The sequence below is a fragment of the Schistocerca serialis genome, chromosome 1 (genome assembly GCF_023864345.2).
Source record: "Schistocerca serialis cubense isolate TAMUIC-IGC-003099 chromosome 1, iqSchSeri2.2, whole genome shotgun sequence".
Lineage (NCBI taxonomy): Eukaryota > Metazoa > Arthropoda > Insecta > Orthoptera > Acrididae > Schistocerca > Schistocerca serialis.
In genome coordinates this window covers 950,790,984-950,814,548 of record NC_064638.1, presented here as the reverse complement: position 1 = coordinate 950,814,548, position 23,565 = coordinate 950,790,984, and the positions used below count along the sequence as shown (strand labels likewise).

Below are 23,565 nucleotides of genomic sequence, written 5' to 3'. Positions count from 1 at the left end.
AAAATGGACTGGGAAGTACTGCCTTATCCCCTTTGCAGTCCTGTTTTAGCACCAAGTGATTTCCATTTGTTTGAAGTGCTGAAGGAGGCATTACGTGGGAAGAGGTTCCAGGACAACAAGGACATGAAAACGTTTGTGGGAAATTGGTTCAGACATCAAGATAAAGAGATCTTTGCAGCTGGAATAAAAAAATCTTGTAGCTCATTGGAAGAAGTGCATAAATGTTCAAGGGGTTATGTTGAAGAGTAGAAAAAGTCTCGTTAATTATTGAATGACCCTCATATTTCATGTGTTGACTCAATTTTAATTCGTTATTCAGTTGGAAACCACGCAAATCCTCGTACAGTGATCCATTTTGTGTATTGTCATTAATGTCCATTTCTAATTGAAGTATGTGGTTTTTACTTGAAATTGTGTGAGTGTCTGTTCAGTGTCAGTCAGTTGCAGGCCAAGGGAACTGTTACCAGCTATAGGTATATCATGGTTGAACTTAAGTTCTTTATTAAAAGTTTGTTTACCACTAATAATTGTAGTTTTCAAACAGCCATTTAAATTCTTTGGAAGTTTATCTCATGAGAGTATAGGAAAGGAGACAATGCTGTACTGAATCTTATGAGACTTCATGTTTTATGTTCCCTCATTTGAGTTTAATTTTACCCTTGTGGTACAATTTGTCATTGTAACCCTGAAATTTTTCTTGCGTAGATAATGACTCAATCCATGCAAGAAAAAATGCCAACAGGATAATATTTCTAGTTTGGTTCTGATGGTTTGAAGTGTCAGGCACTGGTGGAAATTAATTTTAAAACTCCTGGAAAAATGCCAGTTTTGATCCAATGACAGCATCTGCCACTTGGCAAAAAGTAATGGTTTCAATGCTGGACACCAGGAAACGTTATCAGAGTGCCATCAATGTCTGTCCTTTAAAAGGAAGTACTTGTGGCTATATGGTTAGCATGATGGAAACACGTAGTGCAAGCTGGCACACTGGCACAGAAACATACCAGTACTTTCTACAACAAACTGAAAGAATAAAATTGTGGCATTTTGAACCTCTGAACATCTTTACAAAACAAACATCAATTGCGATTGTCATACTGCAAGGATAGTGGTGGACCATAGAGCTTCAACAGTAGAGATAAGAGAAAATGTGACCACAGTATTGTCAACATGAACTGCTGCAAACTATTTAGTTGCAGTAAGACTAGGGCATAAACATCTCGACCTTGCCTTCAATCCACAGCACAGCATTGATGTGCATGGCTTAACTTGTGCCATCAGAGGATCACTAGTAAGATGGAATGATGCACTGTGGTCTTCAACGATAAAAACAGTCTCTGCCTGCTTGCAAGTGATAGTTGTCTGAATGTTAATTAGTTCATTAACTGATTGTGCAAAACTGGATGAACTGTGTCTTTTCAAAGTTTAAAGACAGTATTTGTGCAAAACCAATCAGTAATGACATGTCCCACTTGGAACTGATGAGTGCTGTCTTGAAGAAGGCATTCATCCAAGCCACAGAGGTGATGCTACAACATTTGTTCACCTTCAATTTTTGTGGAGGAAACACTGGCCAGCACCTGGTATGTGCATAACCTTTTTCAGTTAGTTCTTCTGCTATTCCAGCTGTCCTGGCCAGCATGACATCCAGACTTGTCTCCAGATGAGAAAATGTGGGACATGATGGGATGACAAATATCTCATATGACTCTTCTGCCCACACCTTTTACTGAGCTATGTGAACAGCTGGAGTAGGTGTGAAATAACATAGTCCTTAAATGGTGCCCACCACCCGCATGACCAAGTGCATAGCAGATTCAGTGCCTGCTTAAGTTGGCACCTATAGAGGTTACATCATAAAGTAGTAGGGTTGTTTAAATATGAATTAATACATGGTACTGGTACCATAGAAACATTCAAGCTATTGATCTATAAATGTGATCATTTCATGTTTTTTATATTATGTACTGTCCCAACATTAAATTTTGAGTGAATTGGAAATCTCCTGAATATGTGTTGTGCAACAGCAGTTGTCTGAAAATTGAATCTCAATGATGTCACTATTCGTATTCGTTCTTAATAATATGCTAGCTCATTTTTTTCTTTACTACATCGTTGCCTTATTTTTCTGCTTTTTGTATGGATCTTCCTTTTTTTGATCTCAGACAGTCGGATTTTATAATAATGGAGTTAATTTAGTTTCACCACTTTATTTTAGTATGCCTGCTGAATTTGCTGCAGCTATGTAAAGGTACTTAAATCCTGTGAATGATCCTTTCTTTCTCCATGTTTATGTTACATTTTATCCTCATTGGTTTTAGAGAGGATCAGGATTCTATGTGCCATTGAATTGTCTTAAAAATAATTCATGATCTTCATCTACATTATCTAATTACTATATTTGTTCCCAGCTTTAATTATTTATATGTCTATTTGGGTATGTGTCAGTGGCTGTTAAATTATGTGTGTTGTTCCTATTTGGATGCTTCATTGGGGAAATAACCCAAAACAGAACTTTAACAACTATAGGCATCCTCAGCAGTACTAGCTGACAAAACAGTATTTCTTAGGTTAAATCCACCTATCTATCAATATAACCTTATTTATACTCTCAGTGACATGATGGAATGGCAGACCTCCTCTATGGGTGGCTTATGCACTTTCACTAAGTTGCAGAGTAGTGTATATGCAATGAATGTCGAGTTCTTTAGCAGGAGACAGTATCACTGAATGATTTCCACCAATCAAAATTGGGGCATAACCAGGTACACACTCCTGTTCATGACAGATTATTTGAGAATCTCCTTTGGTATATTGTCTGTATCTCCCGTTATGCTGTAACATTTCAATTAGTAATATTGGTTTATATGACTTATATTCATAGGAGCAATGGCTTCCTATTGTATTATGAGGAATTGCCTCTTAATGTTCATTACAAATGTTTATAAACTTACTAAAGAGCTCCTCCAACTCAGTTATTTTTCTAGGTTGTCAGCCAGAGCATTATGAAAGAATTTCATACAAAGCCTTTTTACACACACACACACATTCATTTTAAGACCTTATTTCGTTTTGTAAAGTTCCCATTTAACTGAAATTATGGCTTGATGTTTCTGTTTCTCTGTTACAGTTACTGAACATTTTATGTTTTCTCTGTCTTCTTTACACTTTATCTAGTTACCTCTCTGTTGTGACTCGCCGATCATTCAAAGTACCGCCGCACAATTATGCGCTACGCGCATCCTCTACATGCGGCACTGTCTGCCAGCCATGCAGCAGCCACGCCACCTAAGCAGCCAGCCAGGCAGCGGCCGCTAGACTTGGACTCAGTGTTCATTCGAATGTTACCTTGTTCACATGTCTTGCTTTGCCAACTTGCTCAGTGACTTATATGTGTTGTGTCGTTCTGAAATATATGTGTTCAACTTGACGTTATAACACTCTCTTTCCTGAAATTTTCACCAAATTAATCCTTTAGAGTCTTTCACTATAGTTTGATTTATTAAAGTTTATGTGAGGTCATGTGTACATTTGAATCTTTTGCTAAACATATGTAGGACACCAGTAAACCTTATTTACAGATTTTTTTATCAGTATTTTACATTACTGTCATTTCCATTTTTTTCCTTGCCAGAGGGAGCTCAAATGATACCCAGAAAGAAGCAGTTTCTTCTTGGCAACAATACAGCCAAAGTGAAGCAGATGAACCAAAGCGCTCATTTCCTTTTTTATCAACCCCTAGTGGAAATTTGAAGATAGAGCCACACCAGGTAACAAAGTTATTATTGAAAGAGCCATCCCAAGTAAAAATGTTGATAGCAAAAATATATAGACAGAGAAAAATCAAAAGGCGGAATAAGATTTATCGCGTAGATAAGATTTTGAATTCATTCTGATTGTCAGAACCTCTCCCATACCTTCTGTACTTCACATACATGTTGCATACCTTGTGAGACTAGCACTCCTCGACAAATGGATGACACAGTGAAATGGCGTATACACAACCCAGGAAATTGTTTCCCATTTGAATTTTTCACTCTGCAGTGTAATGTGGGATGCACTGTCCATAAAAGGCAAGACTTTGGGTTTGAGTCCTAGACCAGTGCACAGTTTAAATCTGTTAGGAAATTTCAAAGCAATGCAGACTCCACTGCAGAGTGAAAGTTTAATTCTACTTTAGGTTGCACCATTTTCATTGTTTACCTATAAGAAGAATTAATATAGCACTGAGTGTAATCACAAGTATAATAGCTCCCAAAAATATGATGAAAAGTGTTCAATTTGCAGTAGTTTAAGTATGTATCATGATAACTTTCATATGTCATGTTTTATTACTACAAAAGGAACACAAAAACAACACCAGAGTGACAAAAAAAATATGGTAATGAAAGTTGCAACTACTTTGCATGATAATTCACGGGAAATGCTGACCTACAGTTGCAAAAATGCTTGATCTTAACAGTGTAAAGAGCATTAACTACAATACTATGTATCATTTTAAGTGCATTAATGTTACAATAAGCAGGAAGATATTGTTTTGGGCCAGATGCATTAAGGATAATGAAAGCTTAAAACTGAGTAAGATGGACTATAAAAGTGTTGTTATTCCTGATCTATTAAAGGAGATAATATCTTTTGAAATGCAGAAGTGACACACTTAAGTGGCAAAATTGACATTGCTAAATTGATAAATGCAATGAGTAGTTAACAGGCACATATACTCTAGATTGTAACATTAGTGCCACAGAACGTAGGTTCAGGTAATTTGTGAGAGGTGCAGAAAAACAACAAAATTGGTGTTACGTGTATTGGGGCAAAGTAAAGTTTCACCATTGATGTGCTGAGATTAATCTCTAATTGACAGGTGATGAAAAATCAATGAAATCATTTGAATGGGATATGATTAGTGTCACCAATTATGATAGTATTCCTGACTGTCATAATGAACACATTGAAATTTTACCAGCTGAAGCTGCTTGTCTGTAGGAAATCCAAAATGAAACCAACAAGTTAAAAAAAAGAAACTGGTTCATTATTGGAAGGACATGATTATACGTAACATGCACAGACATGAGATCACTTTTTGTGATAATGAAACTTCAGCTGTGAGAGCTATGGTGTTTGAGAAGTCTAAAGTCATTACACAAATAAGTAAACTTGTTTTCTAAGAGGAAATTTTTGGTGTCTACCAATGATTATGTTACACTAATAGACAGATCTAATGTATATTAAAATGAAATGACTATAGCTTATAAAGGAATAAAAGTACCGCATGGAATAACTAAATCACATCTTATTACTTTCATGAACATTCTTCATTGCTGCAGTATGTTCTGCTTTATTTATTATTTATTATTTGAGCAGCTCAGGGGAACACAGTGGTAAGTGCCAAAATCTTAGGTTTGCGATACAGTGGAGTTACAATTGATCTACAAATCTGAATAATTTTTTTCGAACATGCTTTTAACATGTGTCTTCTTCTCAGCAGACATAAATAAAACTGAAAACTCGCTAAAACAAATGAAATACACAGAAAGTATTACATTATGGTCAAATAGATCTGATTACATTTTACCAACCACACATCATTAAAAATACATGGTGATAGAAAATTACTCATGAAAATTTACAGCAACTATTCAACACTTTACTCAAACTACATTGTCATTCATCACTCTCATCACTGACGTGTTCTCTGTCCAAAACAGTTGGCTTTAGTGACAGGAAAAATCAATGATGGACTGGAGGTATGTAATCTACAAGCGACAGGACATCAGAAACTTTCTTCTTTTCAATACATCTTGGCTCATTGTATTTATGTCAAAGGGCAGGAACAGGGCACTGCCTTCCATGTTTTTTGAAACTTATTTCATGCCAGATGTCATGAAAGAACGTCTCACTTAATAGTAAAGATGACAGAAATTCTGTGGTCACCTTCCACCTGCATACATTCCTTAAGTTGACGTCTCAACCATAACCTGTCTTCTTTCTTTAGGTAAATGTTTCTGTCGGGTGCCATGTTTGAAAGAGATGATCTCTTTTCATTTTGTACACAAAAAATGGATTCTTCTTAGCTGACTTTTGGACTATACACATCTTGTACTTGCCCGCAAATGTAATTTTCAACTGTCACGAAATCTCTATCAGAGGGCAACATCATGTGCCCACTAACAGGGAAGTGGTGTTCAATCACACGAAATCTTCCAGTTGATATTAGATACTTCCAAAACAGAACCATATTCCAGTTCTTATTTTGGCCACAGCAGTTACCAGATATCACGATGAGAGTCTCTCCTTTTATGTTGTTTTCATAAAAGGAATGTAAAAAGCAGCTCAAAATTTCTTCTGATCCTCAGGCAGCAGTAGTCACATTCCACAAGAAGCAGTTTCCTTTGTTCTTGCCACAGTCATGAACATTCAGGTTATATAACCAAAAATTTTCCTTTTGTGAAAAGCTGTCCTACATCTCAACTTAGGAACTGGGAGAGTCTGCTGCAAATCAAAAGTCACAACCTGAAGATTGCTGTCTGCTTCTGCTCGTTTTATCTGGATTCCAATGTTAGCCTGCCTGGCCTCTGTGCGACATTGGTGTAATGCCAACTGACACCCAAGACTTGCTTTCAGCTGGGGCTCAATAGTACTCTCAATTTTCACTTTTAGCATGTCACAAGTCTTAGACATATCTTCACAAAAATTTGCCTGTATTTGTCTGCAAATACAGGATCAGGACATCTCCTTGCAGAAGACGCCCAGCATTGTTTGAGTGTCTGTAGTGACTGTCACATTTTCGTATTTTGTCGATGTGTTCCCAGACATGGTTAACACTGGTTTCAGAGTAAGTATGTGGATGCACAGAATGCTTACCATGTTTGTCCTGGGGTGGCATGCTCAATCCAGATGAGATTTTCTTCTGTATATTTTTGAAGTGACCACGATTATTATGCAGACCATGAATGGCAAGAAAAGCTTTCTTGCAGACTTCAATATCACTGCTGCCAACCTTTATATGATAGGAAATAGTAAAATTTCTTCAAGATTCACCAACCACTTTTTGACATCATGCTACAGCATTCCATTCCATTGCACCAAATAAAATTTGCATTTTGAATGTTAAAATCACCTATTTCCCAAAATGTTTTGAACGTCTTCCTCACATTTGAATCTCCTACTTTGTCAAAAAACTCACGAGTGCACTGGCAATCAGGTACCACACTTTTTTTACTTGCATCATGACGCTACTCGGCTGACAACCTATGAAGACTTCATATATGAAATTCACCAAGAAAGCCTGCACTTACATATAACATACCTCTATGGGGAGGGTATACATCGCAGCTAAAAGACACTGCATAAGCTGTGGAGCAAGAAGGGGAAGCTGCTCAGCAGCTTGGCCTTCTTACTCCAATGTCGGGATAAAGAAGTGATACCTAAGTTTGCCAACTTTTGACATCCTGTCAATACCAACAGGATGAGACACGTCTTACGATGGGCAAGCATGGCCCTAGTACGACAACACATCAGTGTCACAAGACTGGAACTTGACAAGAACACTAGAAGTCCTGCTTTCTCTACACCTCTGATTGGCTTCCTGTCTCCTGGAACACACCAGGGACTGGCAATACCTTTGCCAATGGTGAATGGTCCAAGAAGAAAGCCACCGAAAGGTAGTGCAAGAAATTCCTTCAACTTCCGGAAGTGTGACAACAGAAAGAAAAACCATCTCCCAACAAGGTGGTCCTTAAGCTAATAAACAAGGAACTGGATGTGCTGTCCAAGGGCCTAAACTTTGCCCTGGTTCTGAGGACCCTCCCAAAATGGGACATCATAAGTGGGGTAGAGCAAGCCATAAGGAGACTACCTGAAGAGGCTGCAGAAGATGTAAGAAGAGACGTCTGCAAAGTACTAGACAAATCAAAGATGCTGAAGAATTACATTTCAGCTGCAGAACACAAGGCACTATGGGCACTAAGGGTGGACCAGGACACAGTGGTCTTGGCAGCAGACAAAGGGAACATGACGGTGCTGCTTAAATCAGAAGACTATTGGCAAAAAATCGACGCCCTCCTGCAGGATCCTGCTCACAAATGACTAGGGAAGGACCCCACCACAAAAGCGACTTGCAAGACAGTTGAGATGCTCAACAACTCAGGACTAGAGAAGAGTATCATCAGGAAGCTGTACCCAAGGGCACCGGCACCACCACATCTCTATGGCCTCCCAAAGGTCCACAAAGAAGGTGTCCCATTACGACCTATTTTGAACACTTTAAGCTCGCCGACATATGGTATTGCTAAGCATTTATCACAGATGCTAAAACCCTTGGTGGGTTGTGGTCCACACCATGTGAAAAACTCGGCTGAGTTTGTGAAGGTACTACAGGGCATGCAGCTGGAAAGTGAAGACCTACTAGTCAGCTTTGATGTGACATCCTTATTCACACGATGTAACAAGCCCGGGAGTACAAATGCGGGTGGGGCACCATTAAACTGGTTTCTTGTTTCGACCGTGTGCCCTGTCCACACCACATACTTGATAGTCCTGCAGCAGTCGTATTGTTCTGCTCCACACTGCTGCTGGCTTGCCTGAAATTGTCTATCGAAATATGCAAGCGGGCTTAGGGGAGCCACTCAACATTAAAACGTAACACTGTTCTACATCTGGTATGAATAACTATATTCTGAAACAATAAAAGAAAATCGCAGGTTGCACTGTTTACATTCTAATTCATAAGTGTTTATCCCAATTAATGGATGATTATCAGTCCACAATATCACTCAGACGAGCGTATGCATAACCAGCACGACGCGGGTGATTGTTGATGATGCGGAAGCCGAACGATCGCACAAAAGTTTTTACGCTCATCATGCATACACAGATATTTGGTACCAGTCCTCCTTGAATTAGTAATAAATTTTAACACTGTTCACAAAGTTAAATTTACAGTTCACAGTTCTCAATTGTACAAGCGTGCATGTAACTGTCTCGGCACGGTTGATTGTTGATGATGAGGAACGTGATGACCGAACGCACGCTCTCACGCTCGCTACAAGACACCGGCACTTTACTAAATTTTTTTTATGGTAACTAATTTCTACTGATTCACATCAGTTCATGCTGGGAAACCAAACACGGTGCAGATGATTGATGCTATGTGACATGTAATGAGAGGATACACAAATACGTTATTGGTGGCACTGCTCATTTTTAATTACATCTTGAAACACTTTCCTCTGAATCACTTCCATATTTCATCACTTCACTGTAACAGCACCTGCAGCAACACTTCAACTTCCATGCTTCTTACATTCAGATCTACCCACAACACTACTGAAAATAAAAAGTTTAGGTACCAAACAAAGGATGCACGCGAAATAACTAAAAGAAAAAATGATCTATTGATGCACTTGAATATAAATGGCTTAGGGGCAGAACTACCAAATCGTAAATTCTCAAAAATCGACGAACTAAAAATTCTGCTTTCAGAATCCGTAAATATTAAAATAATCTGCCTAAATGAACACTGGTTAACAGAAGATAGTATAAAAGTACTAAATAGTATTAATAATTATAAGGTAGCTGCTAGCTTTTGTAGAATAAGCAAATCTCGTGGAGGCTCCTGCATTCTTGTCAATTCTTCCATAAGTTATACAGTAAGAGATAGTTTTAATTATTCAAATGAAGAGAGCGTGTTTGAAAGTTGCTCTGTAGAGCTGAGTGATCTGAATACATTGGTTATAGCAATCTACAGAATTCCTGGATGTGCGGTAACAAAAGTGTTTTTAACCAAATTCGAATGCCTCCTGGAAAAACTCCAGAAAGAAAGTAAGAAAAAAGTTGTTATAGCAGCAGACTTCAACTTAAATGTCTTAGTTGAAAGCAATGATTCCACAAAATTTCGTGACTTAATTCAGAAATCTGGTTTCAAGCTAAATTTTTCTGAAGGCACTAGGGAAAACAGCAGATCAGTGACCTGCATTGATAATATTATTACTAACTACATATTTGACAGTGGAAATAGGCACAAATACTGCTTAGACTTGGGTATTTCAGATCACTCAGCTCTGTTTATTGAGCTCCCAAAAGCAAATAACCTAAAGTCTCCAGAAGTGTGTATAAAAAGGGATCTCAGTAAAAGTAAAATGGATTTATTCCGCAGTAAATTAAGTATAATAAGCTGGCCTGTAGACTACAATAGTTCAAGCTCGATTAACTATGACAAATTCTTAAATTGTTTCTTAGAGGTATTTAATGAATCATTTCCTCGTAGATATAAGCAAAAGAAGGTTAATGGTAAACTCAAATGGATTACAACAGGAATAAAGACCTCTAGTGCCAGAAAGAGAGAGCTCCACAATGAGTTAAAATCAAACAGAAATCCAGATTTTGTCATTTATGTCAAACAGCATAAAGCTGTATTTAGGAAAGTTGTAGCGGCAGCTAAAAAAATGGCAAATAATAAATTCATACGAGAACACAGAAATAAGACAAAAGCAGTGTGGTCAGTTGTTCAGTCTGAACTAGGAGCCAAAGTAAAAATTCATGAGATTTTGAAAATTAGACATGAAAATGAAATTATAGTAAACCCTGTTCAGATGTCAAGTTGTTTCAATGAATTCTTCCTAAACGTAGTAAGATCGGATGTGGATATGACATTCTATCAGGGCATCACAAATTTGGAAAACAGCCAGAACACATCTTTTAAACAATTTGAAAAAATAACCCAAAGGGATGTGGAAAAGGAAATATTGTCTCTAAAAAACAAAACCTCACATGGGTGGGATGAAATAACAACATCTGTAATCAAGTATGTGTATGATATTATTTCCCAACCACTGTCAACTATTATAAATCAATCTTATGAACAGGGATGCTTTCCAGAGGTATTGAAATGTGGTGAGATCAAACCTCTATTCAAGAAAGGATCGACAGAAGATATGGGGAATTACCGCCCTATCTCTCTCTTGCCGGTCTTCTCTAAAGTGTTTGAAAAGATTGCAGCAAAACAAATTAATAACTTTCTTACTGTAAATGATATAATTTTTAAAAACCAGTTCGGATTCCAACAGGGTAAAAGCACTGCGAATGCTATAAATGAGTTTATCCAAAAAATATGCTCCACGTTAGATAAAGGTAGAAAGGTCACAGGTATTTTCTGTGATCTGACTAAAGCTTTTGATTCAGTGAACCATGCATTACTCCTCCACAAATTACAGATGTATGGAATCAGAGACACTGCTTTAAAATGGTTTAGCTCTTACCTGTCAGGTAGGAAACAAAGAGTAATTTTAACTTCAAATGGAACCAATTATTCATCAGACTGGAAAACAGTTCCCCAAGGAGTCCCACAAGGTTCGATATTGGGTCCCTATCTGTTTCTTTTTTACGTAAATGACCTACCACTTGCTATTGATGTTCATTCAGTCTTATTTGCTGATGATACATCAGTTCTAATTGAAAATGAGGTATCTGCAAATATTCCAGAAAAAGCCAAAAACACTTTAGAAAAACTTCAGTCTTGGTTCTATCAAAATGGACTAAAACTAAATGTAACTAAAACCAAAATGATGCAATTTGAAGCTAAATCAGTAGAAAGGAGTGAAATAAAGATAACTTGCAATGATCAGGATATCACAGAAGCAAACCACATGAAGTTCTTAGGCCTAAATCTTGACAAAAATTTAAATTGGAAGGTACACATAGATTACTTAGCAAATCAACTGAACAACTTAGCATTTGCAATGTGTATTTTGTCAGGTGCCACAAATATGGATACCAGAAAGATAGTTTATCACTGCTACTTTGAGTCAGTTATTCGCTGTGGCATAATCTGGGGAAATTCAGCAAATGTCACTAGGCTCCTAGTATTACAAAAGAAAGTAATTAGAAACATGTGTGTTGCAAAAAAAAGGGAATCCTGTTGACCACTGTTAAAAAATTTAAAAGTACTATCTATCCCCTCACTTTACATATATGAGATTGTGGTGTTCCTATATAGAATTCAACATACACTAGACAATTTCCGTTTTGACCACAACTACAGCACTCGCCACAGAGATAACTTCAAACTTCCAACACATCGTTTAAAACTTTATGCCCAAATGCCAGAGTATATGGGGTTAAAAATTTTCAATAAAATAAAAGGCAGTAATATATTTAAAATGGAGATTGGTTCACTGAAAAGATTGCTCTTTACTCTCCTGGTGGAAAAGTGTTATTATTCTGTCGATGAATTCATTGAGGACAGCTTCACAATCTGAACACAGGGATTGTAATACATTTATTATTTTATGTACATGTGTAGCTGTAACTTAGAAATGTAAAATATAATGTAAACTTTTGTAGTTCTCTTAAAAAAGTGAAAAAAGTTTCTTTTGTAAACCTTGACATGTCTCCTGTACATCAAATCAAATGATTTGAAAATTGTATGTAATGAGATGAATAAACCACATAACATAACACATAACACTACATAACAGTTCCGTGTCCCATACTCGACTCTGCAAACACGCTGCCCGTGGAGATACTCCGCAACCAAGCCAGCGATATGACATTACGCTTACAATGAGTACCAATAGAAGACTCCCTGGCTTTAATTGAAGAACACTTTGAGGTGGATATTATCAAGCTATTTTGCCATGTGCTAACCACCATCTATTTCAAATGTGGTGGGAAGTTCGACGAACAGATAGACAGTGTACCTATGGGCTCCCCCCTAGCACCAGGCATAGCCGACCTATACATGGAGCACTTCAAAAAGCTAGCACTGGACACTGCTAGACACAAGCCAAAAGCCTTCTACAGGTATGCTGATGATACTTTTGTAGTTTGGCCACATGGCAGGGACAAACTGCTAGAGTTCCATCAACACCTCAGCGGTATACATGGAAATATCAAATTTACAATGGAGATAGAAGAGAACAGAAGCTTACCCTTTCTGGATATCCTGATCACAAGAAACATGGACGGCATGCTGGGACATGCAGTGTACAGAAAGAAAACACACACAGACCTCTATCTTAATGCCAACAGCTGCCATCACCCTGTGCAACACAATTCTGTACTCAACACCTTAGTGCACAGGGCCAGGTCCATCTGCAATAAGGCAAGATTGCCAGGAGAATTGCAACGCCACAAGGATACCTTCAAGAAAAATGGATACAGTGACACAAAAATAAGGAGAGCTCTGAAGACTGACCACAAGAAGAGAGAAGAGGGACCGGATGAAGACGAAGCAATGGGCTGTGCGTTCTTGCCATACACGGGTCCTCCAATGGCCAAAATGGCAAGAATTCTCAAGAAACATAAAGTGAAGACCATTTTGCATGCAGTGGGAAAAATCTAAGGCCATCTTGGTTCAACCAAAGATCCTCTAGGTCTGATGGCACCTGGTGAGTACAAGATCAGATGGGAATGTGAAATGCAATATATAGGACAGACGCAGTTTTGCATCTCACAGTGCCACAAAGGACACATCAGGCATGTATGCTTGGGTCAGACCAGCAAATCTTCAGTGGCGGAACATAGTACTGATGAGAAGCACACCTTCGAGTTTGAGGACACAAAGAAAATATGCAGTATAAACGGATTTTGGGACTCAGTAATCAAAGAGTCCGTAGAAATACAGTTACGCAACAACCTAATCAACCGTGACAGTGGCTACCACCTCAGCACAGCCTGGGAGCCGGAAATCAAAAAAATCAGAGAACGTTTCGTTCCACCAAGGGCCACGGACGGAGCAGACAGAGATGGATGCTGGGACACGAACCTCACACACATGTCTCCCCCCACCACCGGCCGCTCCAGGCACATCAGACGATTCCATGGGCATGTGATTGGCTGGCAGCGAGAAGCACAGAGCAGTCCAGCAGAGACATAAGTCCACGACAGATGATATCCCGACACTTCACCTGAAGATGATGGAGACTTATTCCATCAAAACATTGCTACGAGATGACGATGCTACTCAGATGACAACCCGTGAAGGCTTCATATATGAAATTCGCTGAGAAAGCCTGCACTCACATACATCTGATTGGTGGTATTCTCTGTTGCAGTTTCTGTGATATGCTGGTTTCAGGTTCATGGGTTATCAGCCCATACACCCGAGCTTGACAGGAGGGCTGCTCCCTTGACTGCAGTCGAGCTCACGCAAGTTTCCTGTTGGGGTTCTCTCCCTTAGACTTTGAGGGTCCTCTCTCTCTGCAAGGCAGCACCTACTGGTTTTGGTCCAACCCGGGTGGCGGATAAGGTAATGCTCACCAGAAATGGTGGGTATATTATTTCCCTAATACCAACCATATCTGGTGAGCATTCCCTTATCTGCCACCTGGGGCAGTGTCTAATGGGGGACCAGTAACTCCTCATGTACTGCTTGATGCTGCATAAGTGAAGAGATTTCTGCTATTAATGAACAATTGTCAGAAACATGCATTTACTTTAAAACATAAGTATTGTAGATATCAGTAGTAATTGTAGCAGATTGCATACCATAAAGGACTCTTTTGAATGGTCTTAGAAAACAAGTTATTAAAGAAAAACTATTCAGAGAAATGGCAAGGAAGTATGCATACAACATGAATAATGTAGAGTCAAATCAGCCCCTTCACTCCAGCTATGACCTTTTTAGGATAGACAATCTGTTGAACAGTCAACTTCAAACTGAAGAATGAAAGTAGCTCAGAGTGTAATCGTTTTCCACATAATACAGTGCAGTATATTAAATAACTCTGGAACAATTTACTAAATTATTTGAATATAATAGAAAGAAACATTCCACATGGGAAAAATATATTGAAAAACAAAGATGCTGTGACTTACCAAATGAGAAAGCGCTGGTAGAAAGACACAATAAAAAACACACACACAAATTTCAAGCTTTCGCAACCCACGGTTGCTTCATCAGGAAAGAAGGAAGGAGAGAGAAAGACGAAAGGATGTGGGTTTTAAGGGAGAGGGTAAGGAGTCATTCCAATCCTGGGAGCGGAAAGACTTACCTTAGGGGGAAAAAAGGGCAGGTATACACTCACACACACACACATATCCATCCGCACATATACAGACACAAGCAGACATATGCTTGTTGTAAATTAAGATCCGTGGAGAAGAAATAAAAACTTTGAGGTTCGCCGATGACATGGTAATTCTGTCAGAGACAGCAAAGGACCTGGAAGAGCAGCTGAATGGAATGGACAGTGTCTTGAAAGGAGGATATAAGATGAACATCAACAAAAGCAAAACGAGGATAACGGAATTAAATCAGGTGACGCTGCGGGAATCAGATTAGGAAATGAGACGCTTAAACTAGTAAATGAGTTTTGCTATTTGGGGAGCAAAATAACTGATGATGGTTGAAGTAGAGAGGATATAAAATGTAGACTGGCAGTGGCAAGGAAAGCGTTTCTGAAGAAGAGAAATTTGTTAACGTCGAGTATAAATTTAAATTTCAGGAAGTCTTTTCTGAAAGTATTTGTATGGAGTGTAGCCATGTATGGAAGTGAAACATGGATGCTAAATAGTTTGGACAAGAAGAGAATAGAAGCTTTTGAAATGTGGTGCTACAAAAGAATGCTGAAGATTAGATGGGTAGATCACATAACTAATGAGGAGGTACTGAATGGAATTGGGGAGAAGAGAAATTTGTGGCACAACTTGACTAGAAGAAGGGATTGGTTTGTAGGGCATATTCTGTGGCATCAGGGGATCACCAATTTAGTATTGGAGGGCAGCGTGGAGCATAAAAATCATAGAGGGAGACCAAGAGATGAATTCTGTCTCACAGTCAGTAGACCACTGAAACTTCACTGCTTTCTTTAACAAATGGTTTAATGGCTCAGCAATTTCACCAAAATCTTTAACAAATTTACAGTGACCTAGGAATGATTGAAACTATTTTCTTATCTGTGATTTCAAGAAGTCACATACTGAAGAAATTAAACTCAGATCAATTGTCACACCATCTTGACTAATTATATGTCCTACATCATTCACCTATATCACTATAAAGTGACATTTATTTACACTCATTATCAAATGTGCTGTACATAGCCTCTTTAACACTTTGTCAAATCATTGTTCTTTTTTTAGAAAACACAATTATGTCTTTTATGTAACCCATACACTACTTTAGTTTTAATCTTCTAAGCACTCCACACAACAACCATTTTGGAGACCAAGCAACCTTCTACGATATTGGTAGTGGTCCCATGGGACCATAAATGCTGTCTTGAGTAAGTCTTCTGGAGCTACTTCTTACCATTGATAACCAGTATTTAAATCCATCATGGAAAAGTATTTACGCTTACCTAAGTTGTCCAAAGTCTCCATTATTTTTGGTACAGGGTATACATCAGTGATAATTCTTCTGTTCAGGTACCTGTAGTCACACCAATATCTCTATTTTTGTGTCATCTTGTGATTTCTTTGAGGCATTACTATCAGTGCACTCCATAGGCTATCACTATTGGAAGTGTTTTGGGACTCTGTATTGTTTCCTGTTCAGTGGAGCATTATCAGCCATTAGTATAAGTATTCTTTGTTGTGTGACTGGTGTTAACTAATTTTTGGTACAGGATATGCATCACTGTTAATTCTTCCACTCAGGTACCTGTAGTCACACCAAAATCTCTATTTTTGTGTATCATCTGGTGATTTCTTTGGGGCAATTTCAACTGGTGCACTCCATGGGCTATCACTATGTGGCTGGTCAATAAGTTCTTCCAATATTGGTTGGAAGTGTTTTCGGACTCTGTATGGTTTCCTGTTTAGTGGAGCATTATCAGCCATTTGTATTAGTTTTCTTTGTTGTGTGACTGGTGTTAACTGATAATGGTCCACAAGGATTAAATAGATTGTAAATTGCAGTAATAAAGCTTCCAGTGCTGTTTTCTCTCTTCCTTCAAATACTTCAGCTTTTCATAATGTGGACGCATTGACTGTTTGCTGTGGCAAAGATCTCCACCAGGCCTATCCAGATCATCCCCTTCTATGATATCTAATTTGGAAACTAATCAATCCTTTGGCACATGCATCTCGTCCATGCCAAAATTATCTATGCCCACCAGAACTATATAATTACCATTTATTTCTCGTACATGTACTACAGTTTGAATTCCAAAACAGTGCAACTAATTCAGTTCTTCACTGCATTCCAATGGTTCTACATCAAATAACACTTTGCTTGGCAAATCAGTACCCACACTTGCCCAGAGTAACTTTCGTGTACCTCTCAGTTCTTTGTCTCACAAATTGATCTTTAGTGCATGCATCCATTTGTGCATGGGGAATATTGTGGTGATGTGATACTTGCAGTAGTCATGCCCTGAAAACAATTTCCCATTGAGTTTGATTGTATAGCATGAAAGGTCCACTTTTGCATGATGATTGACCAGAAAGTCAAGTTGTAGATAGCACAATAGCCCTGTCTAACATGTGGCAACAATTCCATATTATTCTCAAACCTTCTTTTTACAATGCTAAAACTGAGCAGTGTTGTTCCCAAGGACGTCACATCATTGCTACCCAGTCTCTTCGCACCTAATAGGTCCACACTAGCGACAAATGAGTAGTTTAGTTACGAAAAATTTTGAGAATTAACATTAATAATAATTTTAAACAGTAATTAAAATTTCATTACATAAAGTGGTTACACTATTTTTTCATAGGAAATATAACATGTTTAGACATTGTTTAAAAAATACGTATCAGAGCTATGAGACTTGTGATTTACATACAAAACTAATTTTCATGTTCTTCTCAAAACAATGTGTCTGTACTTAAGGCCCTTATGGTTTTCAGTGGCTCATTTGTTCTGAGGCACATGACGATGTTGTACTTTGGAACAGTGTTCCACATTTGGCAAAACCTCACTTTTCCAGATTAATATTTGTCATTTCAGGAAAAGGCTGCACCACACATAAAACGAATGCTATCATTTCAAAATGGAATAAGGAAATATAGTAAATTTTTAAGACAGGGCTGGCTAGAGGCAAAAGTCTGAAAAGAGTTCCGAAATACAACTCTCTCTCATACAACAAAAACATTATTATAGAATAACTGGAGCTGGTCCTTGGTCCCCTCATGTGCACAGCATTAGCCCTACAATCCTCAAATAACAGTCACAATTATTATATGCAATGCTAGCAACGTACATTTATAAATTCAATGTGGAAAATCAGATTATCACATATTCTCGATTTGCTTATATATTCTGTGCAAACAAAGAAAAAATCTGAGATAGTAATTGCTGTTAGACGTTATCTGTTTCTACTAAAGATTTCTAAAATTTTGTATCTGAATTGTGGAATTTGAAATATTCATTTTATGAGCAAAATATTTGTAGTTTACAATTGCCTCTATTTACAGATAACCCAAGAATAATGCATTATTAATTCAGAAGCAGAGATACTCTTAAAGTGACGTTTAAGGTCATAAATTCTTGAATTGTTTATATATTGGATAAGCAACCATCTGCAGCCATTTTGTGTTACATTATTTTCTAGTAAGTTCCATAATGCAAATTTTAACCAGACCACAGTATTAAATTAATGAATTGCCATTCAAATTTATAAAGAGCTTGAACTGACTCATATTTAATTGAATTTTGTAGCTTAGAATATGAAGTGGGATACTAAACTTTACTGTCCACAAATCATTAAATTAGGTTGCACTGCCTTATTAAATAGCATTTATGTGTGCAAGCAAGGAACATTAACACAAAATGCAGCTGACCCTAATTAAATTGAGTACTCATGTTATTGTAGGTATAATGCATTGAGTTGGTTGGTTGGTTGATTTGAGGGAGGGGACCAAACAGCAAGGTCATCAGTCCTGTGTATTCAATAATCATTTACTTGTATATATCGTACAGTACAATTGAAAAGCTTGTCATCTACTCCCACGCGTATCAGGTACCAAGTATTTCATTCAATTTTCCTAACTTGCTTGTTACATATCACAGCACAAGCAGTTAAGTTTAAGTAGTTCTAAGACTAGGGGACTGGTGACCTCAGATGTTAAGTCCCATAGCGCTTAGAGCCCTTTGCACCATTTGTTGCATTTGAGAGTGTGTGTATGTTGTCTATTCTGATGAAGTCATGTTGTTGTTGTTGTTGTTGTGGTCTTCAGTCCTGAGACTGGTTTGATGCAGCTCTCCATGATACTCTATCCTGTGCAAGCTTCTTCATCTCCCAGTACCTACTGCAACCAACATCCTTCTGAATCTGCTTGGTGTATTCATCTCTTGGTCTCCCTCTACAATTTTTACCCTCCACGCTGCCCTCCAATACTAAATTGGTGATCCCTCAGAACATGTCCTACCAACCGATCCCTTCTTCTAGTCAAGTTGTGCCACAAACTTCTCTTCTCCACAAGCCTATTCAACACCTCCTCATTAGTTACGTGATCTACCCATCTAATCTTCAGCATTCTTCTGTAGCACCACATTTTGAGAGCTTCTACTCTCTTCTTGTCTAAACTATTTATCGTCCATGTTTCACTTCCATACATGGCTACACTCCATACAAATACATTCAGAAACAACTTCCTGACACTTAAATCTATACTCGGTGTTAACAAATTTCTCTTCTTCAGAAACGCTTTCCTTCCCATCACCAGTCTACATTTTATATCCTCTCTACTTCGACCATCATCAGTTATTTTGCTCCCCAAATAGCAAAACTCCTTTACTACTTTAAGTGTCTCATTTCCTAATTTAATACCCTCAGCATCACCCGACTTAATTCGACTACATTCCATTATCCTCATTTTGCTTTTGTTGATGTTCGTCGTATACCCTCCTTTCAAGATACTATCCATTCCGTTCAACTGCTCTTCCAAGTCTTTTGCTGTCTCTGACAGAATTACAATGTCATCGGCGAACCTCAAAGTTTTTATTACTTCTCCATGGATTTTAATACCTACTCCAAATTTTTCTTTTGTTTCCTTTACTGCTTGCTCAATATACAAATTGAATAACATTGGGGAGAGGCTACAACCCTGTCTCACTCCCTTCCCAACCACTGCTTCCCTTTCATGCCCCTCAACTCTTATAACTGCCATTTGGTTTCTATACAAATTGTAAATAGCCTTTCACTCCCTATATTTTAGCCCTGCCACCTTCAGAATTTAAAAGAGAGTATTCCAGTCAACATTGTCAAAAGCTTTCTCTAAGTCTACAAATGCTAGAAACATAGATTTGCCATTCCTTAATCTAGCTTCTAAGATAAGTCGTAGCGTCAGTATTGCCTCACGTGTTCCAACATTTCTACAGAATCCAAACTGATCTTCCCCTAGGTCAGCTTCTACTAGTTTTTCCATTCGTCTGTAAAGAATTTGCGTTAGTATTTTGCAGCCGTGACTTATTAAACTGATAGTTCAGTGATTTTTACATCTGTCAACATCTGCTTTCTTTGGGATTGGAATTATTATATTCTTCTTGAAGTCTGATGGTATTTCGCCTGTCTCATACATCTTGCTCACCAGATAGTAGAGTTTTGTCAGGACTGGCTCTCCCAAGGCCGTCAGTAGGTCTAATGGAATGTTGTCTACTCCCGGGGCCTTGTTTCGACTCAGGTCTTTCAGTGCTCTGTCAAACTCTTCACGCAGTATCGTATCTCTCATATCATCTTCATCTACATCCTCTTCCATTTCCATAATATTGTCCTCAAGTACATCGACCTTGTATAGACCCTCTATATACTCCTGCCACCTTTCTGCTTTCCCTTCTTTGCTTAGAACTGGGTTTCCATCTGAGCCTTTAATATTCATACAAATGGTTCTCTTTTCTCCAAAGGTCTCTTTAATTTTCCTGTAGGCAGTATCTATCTTGTCGCTAGTGAGATAAGCCTCTACATCCGTACATTTATCCTCTAGCCATCCCTGCTTAGCCATTTTGCACTTCCTGTCGATCTCATTTTTGAGACGTTTATATTCCTTTGTGCCTGCTTCATTTACTCCATTTTTATATTTTCTCCTTTCATCAATTAAATTCAATATTTCTTCTGTTACCCAAGGATTTCTACTAGCCCTCGTCTTTTTACCTACTTGATCCTCTGCTGCCTTCACTACTTCATCCCTCAAAGCTACTCATTCTTCTTCTACTGTATTTCTTTCCCCCATTCCTGCCATTTGTTCCCTTACGCTCTCCCTGAAACTCTGTACAACCTCTGGTTTAGTCAGTTTATCCAGGTCCCATCTCCTTAAATTCCCACCTTTTTGCAGTTTCTTCAGTTTTAATCTACAGTTCATAACCAATAGATTGTGGTCAGAGTCCACATCTGCCCCTGGAAATGTCTTACAATTTAAAACCTGTTTCCTAAATCTCTGTCTTAACATTATATAATCCATCTGAAATCTGTCAGTATCTCCAGGCTTCTTCCGTGTATACAACCTTCTTTTATGATTCTTGAACCAAGTGTTAGCTATGATTAAGTTGTGTTCTGTGCAAAATTCTACCAGGCGGCTTCCTCTTTCATTTCTTAACCCCAATCCATTTTCACCTACTACGTTTCCTTCTCTCCCTTTTCCCACTACTGTATTACAGTCACCCATGACTATTAAATTTTCGTCTCCCTTCACTATCTGAATAATTTCTTTATTTTGTCATACATTTCTTCAATTTCTTCGTGATCTGCAGAGCTAGTTGGCATATAAACTTGTACTACTGTAGTAGGTGTGGGCTTCGTGTCTATTTGACCACATTAATGTGTTCACTATGCTGTTTCTAGTAGCTTACCCGCATTCTTATTTTTTATTTGTTATTAAACCTACTCCTGCATTACCCGTATTTGACTTTGTATTGACCGGAAGTCTTGTTCCTCCTGCCACCGAACTTCACTAATTCCCACTATATCTAACTTTAACCTATCCATTTCCCTTTTTAAATTTTCTAACCTACCTGCCCGATTAAGGGATCTGACATTCCACGCTCCGATCCGTAGAACGCCAGTTTTCTTTCTCCTGATAACGACGTCCTCTTGAGTAGTGCCCGCCCGGAGATTCGAATGGGTGACTATTTTACCTCCAGAATATTTTACCCAAGAGGATGCCATCATCATTAACCATGCAGTAGAGCTGCATGCCCTCGGTAAAAATTACGGCTGTAGTTTCCCCTTGCTTTCAACTGTTCACAGTACCAGCACAGCAAGGCTGTTTTGGTTAATGTTACAAGGCCAGATCAGTCAATCATCCAGACTGTTGGCCCTGCAACTACTGGAAAGGCTGCTGCCCCTCTTCAGGAACCACGCGTTTGTCTGGCCTCTCAACAGCCACCCCTCCGCTGTGGTTGCACCTACTGTACGGCTATCTGTATCGCTGAGGCACGCAAGCCTCCCCACCAATGGCAAGGTCCATGGTTCATGAATCCATGCCTGGCCAAAAGCTTTGACAGTCATTTTGTTATGCCTATGTGCAATTCAGCATCTCCAGTATATTGTGAGTAGCAATTATCCTTTTCATTATATTGTTATTATTCCATCCTGGATTTTCCATTGTTTGATTTTGTCATGCAGTTTCATATATTATTATTAATAGTAATAGTAGTAGTAATATAATGAACTTCATTAAGTCATAGATCAGTGCTTACGAGAAATAATTGTTCTTGCCCCATTTATTCTGGCAAAACTTTACAGTAACCAAGCACAGGCTGTAAATAAAAATGAAGCAAAACTTGATCCTTAGTCTTAATATGAAATTAATTGATGATGTAATAATTTTCATTTGATTTAAATATTTCTTATTTACGAGATGAAATACAATACTGCATTGGTAGTGTAAACATTTTAATCAGTACAGTTCATGACTATCAGTTATGTTTAATAATTTCTACTTTTTTAATATTTATAGTTAAAAGTTTGAACCATTGACATGTTTGCATTTCAGGTTGTGTTTGAATCTAAGAAGGTAAGCGTGCTTGTAGCGGATCCACTTAACACCAAAGTAAATGTCAAGGCTGATTTGAGTGAACTGGAGAAAGGAGATGAGGTACTGATCATTTATAGCACTGATCAACATGCCTAAAGCATTAGAAAATTACTCATTATTTTTATACTTGCTATGTAAAAAACAAAGTAGACCCTTAATTTATGCAACAGCACACATTAAATAGGTTTCAAAAATGATGTATCATACCTTTAGCTTTTTATTTCAAACAATAGATAAAGAACATAAAAAGTAACAAGCATTACCATAAAGATAATGTGATGAGTCACTTAAATGACTTTATAGTGAACAATGTAGGAAGAGATAGTGTCACCCATGTAGGAAAAGATAGATTGCTGCTAATCATAAAGATATCACACTAAGTTGTCGATAGGCACAATTAAAAGACACTTACACACTAGCTTTCATCTCAGCCTCCATCAGAAAAAAAGAAACACACACCATTCATTCTCACAAGCAAGCACACCTAACACACACGTGACCACCAATTCCAGCAACTCAGGCTAGAATTCAACTATTGCATGGAATGGAAGCAGCAATCTGGTGGGGGCTGTGAAAGGGAAGGGCACGGTGTCAGGAAGTTGTGGGACGAGGAGGTAAGGAAAATGGAGCGAGAAAGGAGAGGTGTGG

The 23,565-nt window shown here is 38.2% G+C and overlaps 1 protein-coding gene across 1 annotated transcript in view; it reads left to right on the top strand.

Annotated features, from left to right (window-relative positions):
• The window catches only part of LOC126450820 (uncharacterized), a 194,513-nt gene that overhangs the window by 11,105 nt on the left and 159,843 nt on the right, over window positions 1-23,565 (top strand). Inside the window, exons 2-3 of the mRNA XM_050091029.1 lie at window positions 3,635-3,770; window positions 22,876-22,977. Coding sequence (XP_049946986.1) covers window positions 3,635-3,770; window positions 22,876-22,977 — 238 coding nt within the window. The remainder of the gene's footprint in view (window positions 1-3,634; window positions 3,771-22,875; window positions 22,978-23,565) is intronic.